The sequence below is a fragment of the Delphinus delphis genome, chromosome 3, assembly GCF_949987515.2.
Source record: "Delphinus delphis chromosome 3, mDelDel1.2, whole genome shotgun sequence".
In the NCBI taxonomy this organism is placed as follows: Eukaryota; Metazoa; Chordata; class Mammalia; order Artiodactyla; family Delphinidae; genus Delphinus; species Delphinus delphis.
This window is the reverse complement of record NC_082685.1, coordinates 130,039,777-130,060,992: the sequence shown is the minus strand read 5'-3', so window position 1 is coordinate 130,060,992 and position 21,216 is coordinate 130,039,777. Positions and strand designations below refer to the sequence as shown.

At 35.1% G+C, this 21,216-nt stretch overlaps 1 protein-coding gene across 1 annotated transcript in view; it reads right to left on the bottom strand.

The window, feature by feature from the left end:
• Positions 1–21,216, bottom strand: part of IL6ST (interleukin 6 cytokine family signal transducer) — a 49,795-nt gene that overhangs the window by 15,223 nt on the left and 13,356 nt on the right. The window contains exons 2-11 of the mRNA XM_060009476.1: positions 20,180–20,258; positions 14,287–14,592; positions 13,269–13,389; positions 9,202–9,368; positions 8,497–8,651; positions 6,532–6,691; positions 4,166–4,248; positions 2,750–2,960; positions 1,988–2,170; positions 96–197 (exon numbers count right to left, since the gene is read on the bottom strand). Of these exons, the coding sequence (XP_059865459.1) occupies positions 96–197; positions 1,988–2,170; positions 2,750–2,960; positions 4,166–4,248; positions 6,532–6,691; positions 8,497–8,651; positions 9,202–9,368; positions 13,269–13,389; positions 14,287–14,592; positions 20,180–20,243 (1,552 nt within the window). The 5' untranslated portion in view covers positions 20,244–20,258. The remainder of the gene's footprint in view (positions 1–95; positions 198–1,987; positions 2,171–2,749; positions 2,961–4,165; positions 4,249–6,531; positions 6,692–8,496; positions 8,652–9,201; positions 9,369–13,268; positions 13,390–14,286; positions 14,593–20,179; positions 20,259–21,216) is intronic.

The following is a 21,216-nucleotide window of genomic DNA, read 5'->3' as shown; positions in this document are numbered from 1 at the left end:
TTGAACATAGTAAGACATATCCTTATTTAAAAGGGATAAAATGTCTTTGTTAGTTAAAAAACAACATTTTTCAAAGAAAATAGGTCTGGACTTACGAGCTTGTTTAAGGTATGCCTTTATAGACTCGGGGAGTCCTGGTCCATCAGCATACACTGGAGTGACTGTTATCAAATAACATTTGCTCTCTGCTAGGTTTCCTAAAGTAAGAATAGTGGATTAAGCATTTTTTTCCCTATAGTGAAAAAAACCTAATTAATTCCATTACTTACTTTTACATTATAATTTCATGACCACTGAACTTTCTTTTATTTTTATTCATTTTTAAAAATTGAAATATAGTTGATGAACAACATATTTCAGGTATACTAAATAATGATTTGACGTTTGCATACATTATGAAATTATTACCACTGAACTTTCCTTTTTTTAAAACTGCAACTTTTAAAGTAAGCATTGCCTTTTGTTTACTGGATTCAAGCTTAACAGAATAAAACTGTTTGAAAATAAAAGGTTACTTTTATTGCCAATACAGTGAATAAAAAATATTTATACTGTCAATAAAAGTAATGATTGCATTTATATTCAGGATTTATAAAACACTGATCTCAAATTATCCTGGGTCTTCCTTAGAGTTTGGCAATTTTTGTACATTTTACCTACTTCTCTGAGAACTGCCTAAGTGCAAGATGTCACTAATCAGAGCTAGGGAAAGCGCTAATGGCTGTGGTTTGTCAGGTGACTGGGAAAAAAAGAATTAGTGTTACTTCTCCCAGAAAGTAACATAATTTTAAAAGAAAAAATTATCTTAAACGTTTCCTTTATTTATAATCTCTCCAGATTAACAAAGCAATCTATCTATCCCTTCAGCACGCAACAGCAAAAAGTTTCTTTTTGTTATACTAAAGTTTATACTTTCAATAAGAATTACATTTCCTTAACTATTATGCATGAAGTGACATACGCTTTTTCGATTTCTTAAAGAGTAATTTTCTTGATGATTCAATACTATCAAGAAGACAGTATTTTTATATTCTGCTGTAATACAGTGATGTTTTATCAGGCCTACTGAGCTATGTGGGGATACCTGCAAAACCTGAAGGTCTCCAGAGCCTATGCTATGCTATAGTACAAGTTCCTATTGTCCAGTTATTATCAATCTATCTCCTCTCTAGCTCCACCTTGCTTTTATTTGGATAAGGTTGATAAACTAGACAACCAGGATTAGTAAAACTATATATTAAATAATAGGTTAATGAGGGCCAAACAGCCTATATTATGAATAAAGCTCATTAAGTTTATGGCTATATATAAAGATATATGGTATATCTTTGTTAACATGTTTTCTCTGATTAATCATATTATTTGAAGCTGTATTCTAATGGTTTTCCTTCTTTACACACATACAAACTGAATGCTTTGTTTTCTCTTTAAAGTTGTTGTATCACTTGATAAGTAGAATCTTACAAAATGAGAGCAACCCATTTTGGAGCTCTATAATACATTACTTTCTGTCCTTCATTAGTACTTGCAGTTTAAAAGACAAGGAAATCTAAGTTCTAGTTCTGCTTCGCTTCTTCAACAGCTATAAGAAGTTAATAAGCCATCTAGATGCTCAGGGAAAATATTTTCTCATTAAAGGATGAGGGAATTTAATAAGGTACAGAGATACTATTAGCAACAGAGGTTGAATTATCTTGTATTTATCTTACTTTAGTTTTGTGAACATTCCTTTGATGATCAAAACAACAGTGGAATATTACAAGAAGATAGTATTAACCCCACTTAGTCCATAAACAGGCTGCAGTTTAGAGAGGTTAAGTGTGGCTTGCTGAAAGTCACAAATCTAGTACACAAGACGTAACTAGCAACTATGATAAACTGGGTATCTTTTCAATGGACCACAAAGCAGAAAAGAATATGTGAAAGAAAAATTTGTCTGAAGAGCTAGAAAAAGGACAGCAACTTAAATGTTTGTAGCCAGGTATACCTCTTAAATAGGTGCGATGTACAGTACCATCTTCTTGTTGCCAGTCTGGGATACAGGGCGATTTATCTGATAACACACACCACTCAAGTATATATCTGTTTACAGATTCATCTGGAGCAGTCCATTCTACCCAAAGCACATTGTCTTTGGGAAATGCTTTAAGATCCGTTATGGGGTGAGTAGCTTTAAAACAAAGTTTGAATACTGATATGATAAATGAACATTTAAAAATTTGATATTCCAATATTTTACATTCTTTTCCATAACCATGTGATCTTGCTATCACGTTTTTGTAGCATATAATATTAACATGTATTTACATGAATAAAAGCACTTTATTATAATTTACATGTAAAGTAAATAGTCGATTTATTTTGGAACTTAAATTCTTCCTTTCCCAAAGTTCTTCAAGTGTTTTGTGTACGTAAGTTGTAATGTTTTTTTCTTTGAAAGCTACAGATAAAGCTATAGAAAAACAATATATTTAAGTCATATACATATAAAGTTCCTAAAACATTAAAAATATATTTTAAAAAAGATAATCAGAAAATGCTTAAATGAATTAAGTAGCTCACTGCAAAGTTTAAGTGAGCCACAAAATGATCGACCAGGTTTGGCTGCTGACTGACTTCTAAAAATATGATCACTGTTGATGCTGAAGAGACAGTCTTAGAATACTTTACAATTTTTTTACAGGAGCCCTGTCCATACCTAACTACCCTTTCCCATTCATAAGTCAGGCTCCATCTAAGGGACACAAACCTTGAAAGCCCCAGGCAGGGATAGTTAAAACAGATGCATCTGATTTGCCAACCAGATTTCTTGCTGTCAGAGTTGCTATGTAGCGATCATTTGTGAGGTTTACTGTCAGTTTTGTGTCGTTAACTGTGTACTTTTGTAAACGTGATTTCCATCTTGTGAGAGTCACTTCATAATCCAAGATTTTTCCATTGGCTTCAAAAGGAGGCAATGTCTGTAATAAAATAATTTATTTTAAAAATGTGTTTCATAAATCTTGAATAAAGTTAATCAGTTTTTCTTCATGTTCACAAATTCTGCTATTATGTCAAATCTCTAAATATTTAATTGGAAGGGACTGGCAACCTTACTTTGAACTCACTACTGAAGTAAAACTACTATACACTGAATGAAGACTGACTTCAAAAAGCATGACGGGGGTTCCCTGGTGGCGCAGTGGTTGGGAGTCCGCCTGCCGATGCAGGGGACGCAGGTTCGTGCCCCGGTCCGGGAGGATCCCACGTGCCGCAGAGCGGCTGGGCCCCTGAGCCATGGCTGCGGAGCCTGTGCTCCGCAACAGGAGAGGCCACAACAGTGAGAGGCCCGCATAACGCAAAAAAAAAAAAAAAAAGCATGACGTCAACTACGAGGGAAAGCACCATTCTCTTAGCCTTTTGTTCTCTACACAATTCTGCACTGTGGCTATGTTGGCCTAAATTATTTTATGTCTTGAGTATTTTTCTTTCTACCTTACTTTAGTATGATCCACTCATGAACATTTATGGAGTGCACAACAACTTTATTTCCTATTACCAGCATACACTTTGATTACCCAAAACATTGATTAATTATTTTCTATGAGGCACTGAGAAAAGTTTGGTAAAATCAAGGCCGCTAGGACTTCCCTGGTGGTGCAGTGGTTAAGAATCCGCCTGCCAATGCAGGGGACACGGGTTCGAGCCCTTATCCAGGAAAGATCCCACATGTTGCGGAGCAACTAAGCCCATGAGCTACAACTACTGAGCCCACGTGCCACAACTACTGAAGCCCGCGCACCTGGAGCCTGTGTCCTGCAACAAGAGAAGCCACCGCAATGAAAAGCCCACGCACCACAACAAAGAGCAGCCCCTGCTCACCACAACTAGAGAAAAGCCTGTGCACAGCAACAAAGACCCAACGCAACCAAAAATAAATAAATAAATTTATAAAAAAACAACAACAAGGCCCCTCTTCTCACATAACTTTCACGGAACTACACTGAAATATATATGAGGTATCACCTGTAGTTTAGGAACCTGACTTTTTAATAGTATATATAAAGCTTTGTGTTTCTATTTATTATAGTTATCAAATAGATATCAAAAATTAAGCTCCACTCATAACACCATATAAAATATATTATATGAAATAGAAGAATATAAATAGGCAATTTTTTTTTACCTTCCATATGAGTTGTACAGATCTACAGCCATGAGTATGAGATGGCTCTATCTTATACCAGAAGCTTGGTGCCTTGGATGGTCCTAAAGAAATGACATAAACTTTTTATTATAACAGTAAAATAAAGTCCTAGAAATTATTCTCTTACTTTGTTTTTAATATTCTTGCCCTCCAATCATATGGTGTCTCTAACTCTTTCTTTATACCAGCCTTTTCCCATCCCAGCATGATATGCCTGGGTCTTCCTTTAGTCAGGGTGATAGCTTGATGATTTAGAGTACATTGAAACTCTTTTGTAATCTTAAAATTTTAAAGGTACAAATATATCCTAAGCAATAACCAAAGATGTATCACTATTTCTTATTGCTAAAAATCAAACTGAAAAATCATATTTAAATACATGCTTAAAACCCCTAAATGCATACATTTAAGAACAGAAGACAAATTAAAATAAATGGAGTTAAATGTAGTATAAGTTTACTACCTTATGTTGGGATGAGTCAATGTAATGGGATATTATAAAAATGAATTCACAGGATTGTTGTAATAATCACCAACCATGTGAAAAAGCACTTTACAAAACATCAAATGCTGATAATTAGGTTTTAAAAATTCAAAATTTTTATAAATATAATTGCAAAATATGGTATTCAACAGAATAAAAAAGGATCTGAATAAAATCTAAGCCGTGATGTGCTGATCATGAAGAGATAACTACAGGTGACAAAACAGAGAAAAGAGGAAAGGCAGACCAGGAAGGCTGGGGAAAAAGCTGCTGGTACAGGGAGTTCAAATAGATATATACATGAGTACAGTGCAGAGCCCCAAAAGAATAAAGAACATTAAGTTATAAAGGAAATTTTATGGGCTGGAAATGGTTCCTAACATAAAGAGGACCTAGGAGCTTCTTTCACTAATTTGAAGAAAAGCATAATCCAATGGTTCATAACTTTTTGGACACCAAATATCTCTTTGATTTGACAAGGTTATGTACCATCGCTCCAGAAAATTCACACAAGTACTAACCACAATATTTTGCCAACATTTTGAAGTAGTTCAAGAACTCCCCCAAACTGACCCAAGTACTTTTAAAGGCCCCAAGAATATCAGCTTAAGAATTCCTGACTGCGGCTTCCCTGGTGGTGCAGTGGTTGAGAATCTGCCTGCTAATGCAGGGGACATGGGTTTGATCCCTGGTCTGGGAAGATCCCACATGCCGCGGGGCAGCTGGGCCCGTGAACCACAATTACTGAGCCTGCGAGTCCAGAGCCTGTGTTCCGCAACAAAAGAGGCCGCGACACTGAGAGGCCCGTGCACTGCGATGAAGAGTGGCCCCCGCTTGCCACAACTAGAGAAAGCCCTCGCACAGAAATGAAGACCCAACACAGCCCAAAATAAATTAATTAATTAATTAATTTAAAAAAAAAGAAAAGAATTCCTGACCAAGACAAAGGGATCTGATCGAGGATTCCCAAACAAGCAATAGTAGGATTACTTTCTTTCCTGGCATTTATCAAAATGAGAGAAAATTCTTGGTGGAGAAGGGGTACTTTACTTTTCTGCCTTTGACATTCTCAATTCATGTAACTCTCATGAAACCTCTGGAAGAGCTCCATGGAAGTGAAGGGATACAGGTGGTAGGGAAGGTTTTAAAGCCATGGCTGCTGCCACTGACACCTAAAGAGGGTGACCATGATAGGAAAATGTTCCAAAAAAACCCCCAAAAAACAAAAAAAAATACTATGCCATAGGATTATTTCTTGATGGCTACAGAAGAAATTATTAACATTAGCTGCTTTGGGGAAGGAATTTGATTTTACATTGTGTATCTTTTTATGCCTTTTGGATTCTATAATAATATACACTGTATTATCATGAGAAAAAAAGGGAAAATGAAAATAAATCAACCAACCAAAATGCCAGGATGCTTTTCCAGAGGCTTATTAAGTACTGATAAAAAAGAAAAAATAAATAAAAACAATAGTACAAATATCTTTTTGATAGTGAGGGTCTAAAACACATTTTGCTAGATGGTGATTTTAATGATTCAGGATATGATTCTCTAGTTAGAGATATTTCTGGACTACTCTCCTTTAATAAAATGTTCTGGATTTACAAACCGTTAATGGTTTTCTCGTGGTATCTAAGACACTATTCCATAATTTTCTTTAATTAGGTATCAAAAAGATTTGTACTATCAATAATGCATATTAGATTTTATACTTGATATCCTTTAAGAAGTGTAAAATATCAGTTTGAATAAAATGATCACAAAATAAGAAGCAATGAGATCTGTATTATTAAAACCAGACATAATTTATAGTCAGAATTCCAATGCTTTTTTCTTCATATACTTATTTACTTACTATCTTCATATGTGATCCCACTCGCTTCTTCACTCCAGTCACTCCAAAACCCTTTACCATCTTCCTTCATACAACGAATCCTAAACACATACTCTGTAAAAGGTTTAAGGTCCTGGACAGTGAATGAAGATCGGGTAGATGCTGTATCTTCAGGAGGAATCTGAAAACAAAGCAAATTGACCAAAAAAAAACCCCAAAGGTATTTATTATAGGTCTTCTAAACTGCCTAAGATTTTAAAAGCTAATTAATGAAATAAGACTAACAACTAATGAAAGAAGACTAATTTGACTCAAGCTCTGGAGAGAAATAAATGCAAGTGAATAAGCAGTCAAAATCAGTAAAGTTAATAGGTTTGGGAAATACAGAAACATCTATTACTAATCCTTTCATCCTTTCTTTTCTTTCTCTCTTTCTTCTATGCTCTTATAACACTCAGGGTCTCAGCAGGAAAAAGATGGAAATTCCAATTAGAATTTAATTCAAGGAGGGTTTACTATAGGAAGTATGGGCAGAGTGTAGGGAAACCTTAGATAGTATAGGCAGTACTCTGGGGCTTCTAGGTGCTACCACCTTTAGACCCAAAGGGATGAGGGGTGGTACCAGAACCTGGAAGAACAGGGTCACAAAGGGTTAACTTGAGAGGAGCAGTGACCTCAGGTTGAGACAGGAAAGCTCCAGGGAGGAAGCAGGGAAAATAAATATGCTGATCTCACTTCTCTCTCTCCTCTCTCTTGCCAGGACCCCTCCTCCCATTAGCTAGGAACTCACTAGGAAACTAGAGAGAACCAACAGATAAAGTCCATACAGGTCAGCATCTCAAGACAAAGAGTAGGGTGGAGAAGGGTACAGTGTAGATCTAGATAGGCAAAAGGAAGATATCCAGCCCAATTAAGAAAAACAAAAGCTATCTTTGTAGATAAACTTGGTTTTCAGGAAATAAAGACAGATAAGTAACAGGTTCTTTCTACCACTCTGCTCTGAGATTTCAAAACTGAATACCAAATAGGTGTCGAGTCTTTTTTGTACCAATGAATTAAGATTCTATGATATTAAAAAATATTTTGAAGAACTTCTGGTATGTATCCTCTCTGTACAATCCTCATGTACAACATGAAGCATTAATCCATTTTGGTTTGTTGCTTTTTCTGATTGTATTCTGAGCCCTTTAGATAAGTGGAATGGAGGACAGCAGTAGGAAGGTCATGGGCTCAATTCCCTTCTAAGCTCATTATTGCAACCAGAGAAACAAAGCAAAAGCATTTTGTTAGTGATAAATGGAGTTACAACAAAGAATAGTATGGGGAGCTCAATGCTATGATGATAGCCTTTTGAAAAGTTCCAAGTACTTCTTTTGCTGATATCATCATCTTTGGGTACACTGTCCTTTTCCTTTTCAGTCTTACAATCCCTTCCTCATGGGCTGGCAAACTTTCTATAAAGGGCTAGATTGTAAACATTTTAGGCTGTGGGCCAGATGGTCTCTGTTGCAACTACTCAACTCTTTCTATGTAGCACAAAAACTGTCAGAGACAATATGTAAACAAACGTGTGTGGCTGTGTTCCAAGAAAACTTTATTTACAAAAACAGATGACAGCTGAATTTGGCCTGCAGATGTCATTTGCTAACTCCTGCTCTACCTTATCTGCATAATCTCTTCATTTTTACTCCTCTACTTAATCTACTTCCTGTTATTTGTGGTCCTTTCACCTCTTGTCAAAAATGCTATTCCCTAACATCCTGCATCACTTCCATATTTCACTTAAAAGCTACTGTACTGAGCAAAATTGTATTTTCTATCTGGATGTCTTCCTGTTGGTCCTTGCTTGAGATACAGATCTAGAAGAAGTGTCAAGCAAAATACTTCACATAACCAGAAACTTAAGACATTCAGAAAATGATTGGGATTTTTAGGTTAGTGGGTTGCAAGAAAGACTATTTGAATAAACAGTAACTTTCAATTTACCTGGTTCCAAGTTGAGGCATCTCTGGTCCTATATTGAATGTTATATTTCAGTCTTATAAAACTCTTAATACTTGAGTTGATCCATGTCAATTTTAAAATACTAGACAGTTCCTCTGAGTTGCTGACTGATAAATTATGTGGTGGATTGGGCTTCACTAAAAAATTAAAATAGATCCAATAGATTATAACTTCTTATACAAAGGCAAATATACTCTTTAGATTTTATTTCACAGTATTCTTTTATTCTCACCAAATGAAATAATTTCTCTAAAAGCAATGCTATGCCATACTATATTAATGGAAAGGAAAGGCTCCTAAAGAAACTCTAGTTTTTTTCCTTGTCAGTTTATTACGTGTGTTAATCTTTCAGGTTCAGATATTAAAAGACAGTTAAGTATTTATGATATATGAAATTTTAAAAAAGAATAAAAATAGAACATGTATATTATGATTACAATGCTATAAAATGTTTGATAGTTGGACAAATACCAGAAGATAACAGTCAAAGTGAAAACAGCTGTGAGTGTGGTTGGATTATGGATATTTTTCTTTTTCCAAATTTTTTTTAATGCTGTTGATAAAGTGAATTTGTAAAAGTCACTAAGATAATAAAATAAATGCTTGTTTCTACATTAATTAAACTTAAAACTAATTTATAAACCACTGTATATTCTAATAAATTCTCAAATTTAGGTTTATAACTACCTTTATCTACAGGATCAAAATTGATATGATCTGAGGTAACCTTCCCAAGAGCATTCTCTGCTTCTACCCAGACTTCAATGTTGACAAAATACACAGGAGAATAATCAACAGTACATGAGGTGCGGGTGTCACGTTTTGCTTTACAATCATCAAACTTCTCTGTTGCCCTAAATACAAAAATGGTAGAATCAGTCATTAAAAATAGATTTGAAAAAATTAGAGTGAAAAAGGTTACTTGAAAAGAGTTTGATGAGACCCAGATTATTATAGCTTAGAATAAAAAAGTTAATTATTATAGCTTAGAATAAAAAAGTTAATTCCAATAAGTTTAGAATAAACTGTTGAACACTAAAATCAAAATTTGTTAAAAGTTCACCTGTTTTTCTTTAAAACTGAGTTTGACCTGTATCTTAAAACACAAAATTATTTTCAAAATTTTACTCCAAGAATATCACATTGAGAATGTTATGCTCTATCCCCACTGACCTTTCTCTAAAAATTATTCATTTCCTGTGATATTAGTACTGTTTCTTTCCTTTCCTGAAACAAAATCTTTATTGTACCAGCAATGTCTTTCTTTAAGCACAGTATGCTTTTTCAGAGCACAGTATGCTAGGAGGTGATAGGGTAGGGATAAGAATTTCTATCACCCCAGAAAATTCCTTCAATCCCTTTCCAGTCAAACTCTGGAAACCACTTTCTGATTTCTATCACCATAGAAAATTTCAAGTGATGTGGCTATATTTATTCACATGTTTAAATTATGTATCAATTAAGAATATTTATATATATACTTGCTATTTTTTAAAACAGAAGGATAAATCAAAACTAAACCAAAACAGGCAACTTCTAGAGCAGTGGTCCCCAACCTTTTTGGCACCAGGGACCAGTTTCGCGGAAGGCAATTTTTCCACAAACCGGGGGTGGTGGGGTGGTGGTTTCAGGATGACTCAAGCACATTACATTTATTGTGCACTTTATTTCTATTATTATTACAATAATATATAATGAAATAATTATACAACTGGAGCCCTGAGCTTGTTTTCACTTGCCACTCACTGATAGGGTTTTGATGTGAGTCTGCAAGCAGTTGATTTATTATGGTCTCTGTGCAGTCAAACCTCTCTGCTGATGATAATCTGTGTTTGCAGCCGCTCCCCAGCGCTAGCATCACTGCCTCAGCTCCACCTCAGATCATCAGGCGTTAGATTCTCATAAGGAGCTCGCAACCTAGATCCCTCACATGTGCAGTTCATAGTAGGATTTGCGCTCCTATGAGAATCTAATTCTGCTGCTCATCTGACAGGAGGTAGAGCTCAGGCGGTAATGCGAGGGGAGGGGAGCAGCTGTAAATACACATGAAGATTCGCTCGCTTGCCTGCGGCTCACCTCCTGCTGTGCAGCCCGGCTCCTAACAGGCCACAGACCTGGTCCGTGGCCTGGGGGTTGGGGACCCCTGCTCTAGAGGGAGGGAAGAAATAAGGTAAAGGACACAGGGAACAGAGACCTCTGTGAACATATCTTGTCTTAGAAGTTTGTGTGGGTTAATTTATTATTTTACACAATGAAGAAAATTCTTAAAAACGGAAAGCAAAATGAAACATATGAATTCTTGTATTGAGTTGGTGGTGTAACACACAGAAAGGAACTATTCCAAGTAACTCTAAAAGAGTAACTTAATTATGTCCTTAGTGAGAGAAAAACAACTTTAAAATTCTTTTTAGTAATCACATTGTTGGTGCTAATACTGGAATTGTTACTCTGTAGCTGTTTTGTTTACTGTGGAATAAAGCAAATGAATAATTATGTTGGTGTTGCTGGGAACTAAGGTTTTCAGCATAGAAGAAAGGCGATATAGATGTTAGATAGATGAATTAAGTAAAAACCTATAGTCTGGATTTTAAATTGGAAATACCAGTATGAATTCATGATGTATTTTATCTTAAAAACATTCTTAGTTCTTTCCACTGAGAAACCCTAGAAACAACAACCCAGTAGCAATGAGATTCCCAACACCCAGACTGTAATCTCTAAATAGTACTTCACACTAACTGGAACCATGACTACTTAGGAAATGGTTGATATTAAGATGAACCTGGAACATCATGTCACTTCAGAAATCAGGAAGCTATCAAAGACTAATGAAGCTGTGTCAAAAGGATGAGCCAATGTGAAAAGTTCCCACTAACCAAAGATGGGGCGATTTAAGTTTAAGAAGAATAATAACTGTAATGGATTAAAACACATCAAATATGTTTAAATATGAATCCATAATGAGGAGAAAAACCCCTTACATCTACCTTTGGAGGATGGTAGGGAACTAACTTATAAAACTGGTTAATAAAGGGAAAATATTAACACCATTTTGCTTCTCTTATATGAACTGTACGTCAGGGTAACCAATAGTTGATGGAGAAAAGCTTTCTTTAAGTATTTCGAGTGAAAAAAAAAAAGAAGAAAAGGATAAAATACCATTATTTTGTACCTCATATATAAATAATGATCACTGATGAATGCTCAAACCTTTAAGTGAAAAACTAATGTGAAACAACATGGTTAAATTCCAAAACCATTCTGCTGAGTCATTAATCCTTTCACAAAAAGAGCACATACTTTATGATTCCATTTATATGACATTCTGGAACAGGCAAAAGTCTATAGGGAAGAAATGAGACAAGTAGTCGCCTTGTGGAATGTGGTGAAATAGGGTGGTGGTTGGGATTGACCGGGAAGGGGCATGAGGGTGTAATAGTACAGTAGTGTTCTATATCTTGACAGGGGTTTAAGTTACACAGATGTATATGCACTAGTCAAAACTCACTGAATAATACACTTAAGATATGTAAGTATATCTTGAAAGAAAAATAAATTTTCTTCTTTTCTTTTTTGGCCACACCATGCAGCTTGCAGGATCTTAGTTCCCTGACCAGGGATCGAACCTGCGCCCCCTGCAGTGGAAGCGGGAGTCTAACCACTGGACTGCCAGCGAAGTCCCAAGAGATACTGATACATAAATTTCACCTAAAAACAAAAACGTTCCTGTTTTTGTAAACATCTAGTTAATTAATCTAATTAATGGTGTAAATGCTGAAGTGATTAAGGGTGAAGTATATAAACGTCTGTAACTCACTTTGAAATGCATTAAAAAAAGATTGGTAGATGGAGACAAAGATGCACAGATAAATAGGTATGTGATAAAGCAAATATAGTAAAATGTTAATTGTAGAATCTAGGTAATGAGTATGTATAAACGTTCACTGTAAAATTCTTTCAACTTTTCTTTATGTTTGAAAAAAAACTAATGGGGAATTTTAAAATACCTGAAACCATTGCTCAAACTTAGCATAAGAAAATCAATCAAACATTATGTGGTTGTTCCTAATGGAAGTACACATACTCCTATGAATTATTTTTGAAAAGAAAAAGAAAATCTGATTAAGATTCTAGATCTAATGGCAAGTTTTAGGAAAAAAAGGGACAGAGGAATGTATTAAATAATGTGTAACCATTATTTTAATAACTGAATTGCACAGAGAAAGAAGAGAGAGAGAGGTGGAAACTACGGTTAAGAGAGACAAAACATATGAATTGGCAATATATGGTGACTATTTACATCTTGAACAAATGTAAAAATACATACATATAGCTATGAGACAAGCGGGAAAATCTGAACACTGATTAAAAATGTGACAATATGAAAGTATTTTCAATTTCATTTAGGTATGTCATCATGTTTTTTTAAAAAGTGTCCTTATCTTTTAGATAGATGTACTAAAATATTTATGGATATGACAATATGGTGTCTAGATTTTCTTTAAAACAATCTGGGGTGGGGTATATATAAAATAAGACTGGTCATGAGCGGATCATTATTGAAGGTGGATGATGAGCACATGAGGATTTCTTACACGATTCTTTCTACTTTCATGTTTCAGATATTCTAAAATAAAAAGTTAAATAAAATGTTTAAAACTTTGCATTTAGTATTACTACTTGACAAAATAAAAATTCTAGCACCAAAGGCTAACTTAATAAATGCAATGCATAACAAATTTAAAATAACTTGCCATTCAGATTTTAAAGTGTAGTTTGTTTCCAGGTGCGTTTCCCTTCCAGGATCCCACTGACACATCATTTTCTTTCCTTCGTTCACAATGCAACTCAAATTTTTAGGTTTTTCTGGAGGCACTAAAAGGGAGAAATTAGAAATTTTCAAAAAGCTTTATATTCACAAATAACATGCAATTTATATACTACTCTAGACATTTAAAACAACCTAAATTAGATAGAATAAAACAAACCCAAGAAAAAAGGACATAATGAAAGACTGGTGATTAAAAAATTAATTTCTTTTCTATTTAAATTCAAATCTTTTAGATAGTAACATACATTTTCTATCATAATTATCATCAATAGGTATGTTTCAAATTAATTTTCTACACAAAATCAACTTTCATTTATAGCTGGACATTATCAACTGACTTCTCCATTAAATGTATTTTAAAATAATATTTGAATGTTAGGAAGAGGCAATTAAATAGAAGCAAAAATGATTCATTTATATTTCTCTCCCTATTGCCTTCCCAAACTCTGCTGCAGGAAAAGCAAATGCCAAAATTATAGTTTTAGGTGATCCACAAATTTGGTAATCCATTCTTGGATCATACTAAGTTTACTTATTTGCCTCAACATGGAAGAAGGACTCTCTCCAGTATTTATTCACCTTCTTCAGGTAGTTGCTTTACACTGCACTTTCTCAGCAACTAAGGGAAATTGAAACTTACTATGAATACAGTCACAGATTTCAATTCAACATTTTTTGGGGGTGTCTAATGTCAAAATAATTTTCCAGAAAACTGACAGATACTTGGCTTTCAGGAAAAATATAAAACTTGTGTTACTCTTTAGGTTTTTTGTATATTTGTAATGCAAATGCAGTTCTACTTCTAAGCTCATTAAAAAAAGTCCAAAACTCACTGAGCTGACAGTTTCTGCATTTCATAAAGACCAATAGACAACAGACATTAAAGTTGTAATTCAACAGTCATGACAAAGTCTGAAATGAGAAAAAAGTAAAACACTTACGGCCTGAAATTATTCTGATTCCATAAACATTCTGATCAATTTGTCCAAATGTGCGAATGTTGCAAGTGAGTTGAATATTTAATAAAGATATATCTGTAAATGTGACACTAGATGCTGTTCTGTTTATGACAGTATATTGTTCAAAAGGAACAATAACATGGTTTGTTTTCCAGAAAATGTAATTAGCATTCACATGAAAATAATCCATACATTTTTCCTTTAGCACACAAACTGCTGTGAAATTAGAACCAAGTTGTACAACTGAAGATTCAGGGTGGATATGACCACATGGATCTAGAAGTTCTCCTGAAAAGGAACAATAACAGAAAATATAAAAATGGACTGAACTTTTCTGGTACAAAATGATATTCTGTATCAATGCAGTTCCTCAATCTTCATTAAAATATCTCTAAAGACACAAAAAAAGAAGAAACACTGTGAAATTTAATATGATCAGAACTTAATGTCTAAATTTGTAAAGAAATATACAAATTATATGGCAGATGGAGCTGGATTTAAAAAAAAAAACCTATGCAATCTTCAGCCCTTTTTATAATATTTTAACTTTGTTTAGGAAACAGTTTGCCTGCAGCATGATTCATATTTGCTCTGCCCCCAATCCTGTTTCTAGATTCAGACCCAGTGTCTAAATTAGACTCTCCAGAAGACAGGCAGTGGTCTCTGCTCTTCACCAGTCCTGAATTCCTTTGGAGGTGCGAATGGGGGCATGGAAAGATAGTCTACATTGTTCATGTATCAAAATCAGACAAAAAGGAAAGAGCAAGGGAGCAGTAAGAAACAGAAAGACTAGAATAAGATGGCCAAATACATTGGTTTTCACAATAAGTATATGGGATAAAATCTCATATTAAAAAACAAAAAATTAAATTGTATAAAAAAATAAAATACAACCATATGCTTCATCTATCACCTACTCCATGTTGATGACATCTAAACCCCTGTCTCTGGCTCTAACTTCCTAAGTTTTCAATGGCTTATAAGACATCCACCTGAGATATTCTGTAAGTACTTTAAAATGAACATGTCTAAAGCTATATGCATCATAGTCCCTTCCAAATTTATTCTTTCTTATTCTTATTTCTCTACCTCTGCTAACAACACCACTCCCATCCAGCCATCTAGGCCGGATAACCTTTTAGTCCCCTCTCTCTAATTAGCCTCCTCCCCTGAGTCTTCTGTATTCTTAGTATGTATATCAACCTCTTCTCATCAACCCTATTTTGGCTTCTGGTGCTTAGGCCATCATATTATACCACAGTCTGATCTCCTTCTAGTTTATCTTACATACAGCTGCCAGAGTTACTGTTCAAAAACGAATATGCCATTTCCCTATTTTAAATTATTTAATGGCTATCTAGTACGATCAAAATAAAATTCTAAAATATTTGGCATGATTCTATTCTCTTTCTCTGTTCTCACTGTCTAGAAACTTAAGGCAGCTTTCTCTGGTGAATGCCATTTACCAATGGGATTTGAAGTTCTATCTGAGCTTCAATTTCTTCACTTGGAAAATGAAGTTAATAATGCTATCTTTTTTTTAAAATTTATTTTTATTTATTTATTTTTAACATCTTTATTGGAGTAAATTGCTTTACAATGGCGTGTTAGTTTCTGCTTTATAACAAAGTGAATCAGTTATACATACACATATGTTCTCATATCTCTTCCCTCTTGCGTCTCCCTCCCCCCCACCCTCCCTAATAATGGCTATCTTGAAAAGATTTTTGAGATTAGAAATTAGTTATGTAAAGAACCTACTACAATGCCTGATATTCAACAGGCCTCCAATAAATGGTAGCCTATCATCATTACTACTACTCTCCAGACACAAGTAATCTAGTCACATTGATGGGGTCTGGAAGGGTCTCTTAGAGGTGACTGGTTCTAGCGGTTAAGGTAGAAGACATACAGAATCAGAGAATTACGAAACTGAGAAAAACCTTGGAGATCATTTACTTCAACCCTTTATTTTATAAAGAACACTGAGATACTTTTACCGAGTCAACCTCAAGTACCAGGCAGATTCTTTCAATTCCCAACTTGGTCCCAAGTTAGACTGCACAAAGGATAAAACTACTTTAAAAAGCTAAACAATTATCTTCTTATTCCATATCTCTCATAAAACCCATAAGGCCCAGAGTCAGAATGTTTATTTCTTTGTTTCAAAACCTGTGATGTGGCCTATTTACATGACCTTGCCATTATTTATACATGTCTATGGCAAGTCCCAGTGCACAAACTACTCTAAATTTCTATCTGTGGCATACTAATAAGTTACCTTGTGATACTGAGCCAGTCCTTAAAACTCCCTTGACCTTACTTTATTCCTTGGTAAAATCATTCCTGTTTTAATTTCTCTATAATATTTAGAGGGAACAGTACCTATGAAATATATACTTCAGAGTACTAAAGAACGTTAAGACATAACCAGAGACTAAATAACAATTTTTAATCACATGGAATAAGAGAAATACTAGAAATGGGCAAATGTTCCAGTTTTCAAAGTGAAACACAGGCTCACTAAAACCACCCCATACCAAACTAAACTCATTTTTATAGGACTACTAGGCTACTTGAGATCAAATTTTAAAAAGAGTATTTTAATTTAAATAAAGGTATTTAATAAAGTTAGTTGGGATATTCATGTAGACAAGATGAAGAACTGTGGATTAGAATATACTATAACAGATATTAGGGGCTTTCCTGGTGGTGCAGTGGTTAAGAATCTGCCTGCCACTGCAAGGGACACGGGTTCGAGCCCTAGTCCGGGAAGATCCCACATGTCGTGGAGCAACTAAGCCCATGTGCCACAACTACTAAGCCTGCGCTCTAGAGCCCATGCGCCACAACTACTGAAGCCCGTGCACCTTAGAGCCCGTGCTCCACAACAAGAGAAGCCACCACAATGAGAAGCCCATGCACCGCAATGAAGAGTAGCCCCCACTCGCTGCAACTAGAGAAAGCCCGCGCGCAGCAATGAAGACCCAATGAGGTCAAAAATAAAATAAATAAATTTATAAAAAAAACAAAAACAAAACAGATATTAGAATGAACATTATGAAACGGCTGATATTTAGCTATTCTTGATCTACAAAACAGAAATTTCATAGCTTCAAACTAATAGATTTTTAATTGGTTAATTACTCATACATAAAAAAAATCACTGACTAAAAATGTCAATGAGAGGGAGACTTAAGTAGTAAGCTGAAGTGCCTGCCCTCAGTCCTTGGGGCAGACTGTATTTTCCAACGAAGGTCATACCTATATATGTATCCCATTGAACATGCTCAGCTTACAAAGTGACTGATACTCCTTCTACAAAGAATGGGGTCTGTATTCCCCTCCTGTCCTCAGATCTGTAAGGGTGCTTATGCCTGCTCCAGCCAACAGAGTGTGCTAAGTGACTTCCAAGGCTAGATCATCAAAAAAATACAACTTCTGACTAGCTCTCTTTTCCTCTTGGGACATTTGCCCTTGGAACCCAGCCACATGCAAGGAAGCCAAGGGCACGTGGAGACCACGTGTGGTGTTCTGGCCAAGCGCCCCAGCAAAGCCCTCAGTCTACAGCCAGCATCAATATCAGACATATAAGTAAATGAGCCTTCAGATGATTCCAGCCGCCAATCTTTGAATATTTTAGCTGAGGCCCCAGATATCAGAGCAAAGAATCAGTCTGACTGTGCCTGTCTGTATTCCTGACCCACATAAACCATGAGAAATAATAAGTAATGTCATTTTAAGGCATGAAGTTTTAGAGTAATCTGTGTGGCAGTAATAGATAATGTAGTCCTGTTATTTTCAACATTTTTATCAACAACTTGGGGAAAAACAGAGAGAGAGACAGAGAGAGAGACACACACACATATTTATCAAATCAGCAAGGGACAAGACTATAATGGATTGCCAACAATTTGGATGATAACATTAGGATTCAAAATTATGTTGAAAGATTAGACTGATAGGCTAATGGATTTTGCAAGAGAGAAAATTATCTCCTAATTAGGTTGATAAGAAATAAATATATGAAGAAGAAATGGCTTAAAAGGTAACTCATGTGAAAATGATCTGAGAGGGCTTCCCTGATGGTGCAGTGGTTAAGAATCCGCCTGCCAACGCAGGGGACACGGGTTTGAGCCCTGGTCCGGGAAGATCCCACATGCTGTGGAGCAACTAAGCCCGTGCACCACAACTACTGAGCCTGTGCTCTAGAGCCTGTGAGCCACAGCTACTGAGCCTGTGTGCCACAGCTACTGAAGCCTGTGTGCCTAGAGCCCGTGCTCCGCAACAAGAGAAGCCACCGCAATGAGAAGCCCACGCACCGCAACGAAGAGTAGCCCCCGCTTGCTGCAACTAGAGAAAGCCCGCGTGCAGCGACAAACACCCAATGCAGCCAAAAATAAATCAAGTTAAAAAAAAAAAGATGTGAGAATTTTCACTGACTGGTAGGTAGCTTACCATGAAACTATGGTGTATCTTAGTGGGCAAAAAACTATGTTGCTTTAATAAAAATGATGTTCAGATCAAAGTAAGTAATAAAATCACTATATTCAGACCATGTCTAATTCTGATACATTTATTTTTTTCTTAAGTGCATTTTATTCAATAATAATAATAAAATAATAAATATATAAAATAATAATACATTATTACTATCCTTTTTATAATTCTTACTGTGGGCCAGGCACTGCTCAAATGCCTTCTGTGTATTAATTAACTCATTTAATTCTCACAATAACCCTAGGAGTTAGGGACCATTATTATCCCCATCTTACAGATCAGGAAACTGAGACACAGATTAAGTGAATGGCTAAAGTTTCATAGTTGGTAAGTAGGAGAGGTGGGATGGTATTATATTTTAAATGTGATATGGGAAACTAAGAGAAGAGTCAGGAGGGTAATCAGCACATATAGATTGGAAGCCAAGTCCTATAGAAGAATAATTAGGTAAATTTAGTTTGGGGAAGAGAGGGGTTACAGACACAGGAAAGCAGTCCTTCAATACTTGAAGAGTTGAACATGGGAAAGGAATGTGGGCCTACTATAGAAGGATTTCTAGGATTAATGAGAAAAAGTTACAAGGAAGAAAATTTGGGTTCAAGACTAAGGAAAGACTTAAATAAGGAAAAATTTCAACATAAGGTTTGTATCATTTCAACTGTTTAAAAAGAGGCTGCATTCTTGAACTTGAAGAGGGTTTGACTTAGAGCAGTGCTTCTCAAACTATCTGTGGTGAAGGATCAGTTTAGGTTTTCTTCTCCCAATCTTTCACAAACTTATACTTTTGTTTTATATTAATGTTCAATGGGACAAGTCCACTGATCACATGCTTGGATGTCACGGCTATGGCAAATTGTTAAAAGAGTTTCTAAACATTTATTCTTAATTTCTGTACTCATCTCATTGTGAACCAAAAACAACCAGTTCTCAGACAGGCTGTGGTCTAGTATGAGCAGTATTGCTCTAGGTGACCTCTTTTTTCTGTTATCACAATCACACTGCTGCTCAGTGACACCTTTGGAGTGAAGTGCTAAAAGTTAACAAATTTCCTATTTCTTTATTTATAAAAACAAACAAAATAAACCCTTTTTTTCCTTCTCTACATTAAAGTTACTGTTAGTATAGCTAAACAGGATTTAAGATTACTGAGTAATTGAGTGTTTCAACTCAAATTATACAAATTATAATTTATCAAGAGTATTTTTTACTTCTTAAATTCATTTTTAAGACAACATCATTCTCTCAATAATGATCCTAGAAAGAATAAATATATAAGCATAATTAATTATTCAACATGAGCTTAGTTATATAATTATACAAAAATACACAAACCTAATTTGTGGGGTTGGGAGGTAGGATATTTCATGAACCTTACCTACAGATTCAGTGGTGAGGAAAATAAACAAGGCTTGCACTATCCAAGTTTGCAATGTCAACATCTTGCATAGATATTTCTGTAAAAGACACATGTAATATTATTTTAAATATTTTTACTCTTACTACACATAATAAATTCAGACACAATTTCTAAAGCTCTTTTGTTTCCACTGTATAGCTGTTTTCTAAAAAGTGGTAAAATTCTTATGAGAATGCAGAAAACAAGTTGAAGTCTTCAGAATATTTTTCTTTATTCCCACTAAAGTTATGGCTACATAAAATATTACTGGGAAACAATTTATACTTTAAGGTTAATTAAAAGAGCAATTCTGTTTCCGTATTATGAAGTCTTGCACTATTAGTAAATACTCTGTGAGACTGAGAGCTTCAGAGAGACAAAATTCTACATGGCAAAACCCAGCATTAGCAACTTCAAAAGATAATCGACAAAATGGGGGAAAGAGTTTTTGTAATTCATAGCCTGACCAAAAATATCTCCTGACATATGAAGAATGCCTACAAATCACTAAAAAAATTCCAACACCTCATCTTGCCTTTTTAGAAGAAAACAGGCAAGATGAGCTGAACAGGCAGTTTATAGAGAAGGAAATACAAGTAACTCAAACATATGAAATGATACTTTCAACCTCACTCATAGTGAGATACAAATTAAAACAACCCAGATAGGAATGCAAGATGATACACTTTGGAAAACAATGTGGCAGTTCTTTACCAAGTTAAAAGCACATGATAAGCCTCAGCATTGACACTGACAATTATATGAAGTTCAAAAACAGGCTAACTTAATCTATGGGGATAGGTCAGAACAGTGGTTCTCTTTTGGAGGGAAGGTGGTGGGAGGACAGAAGGGAGCATTCTGGGATACTGAACATGAGCCGTACACTTATGATTTGTGAACTTTATTGTATGTAAGTCGTAGTTAGTAAAAATAATAAAACAAACAAAACTACTGCAATATCATTCTCACCTTGAATACTGGCAAAAATATAAAAACTAAAAAGTTACCAACAGTGT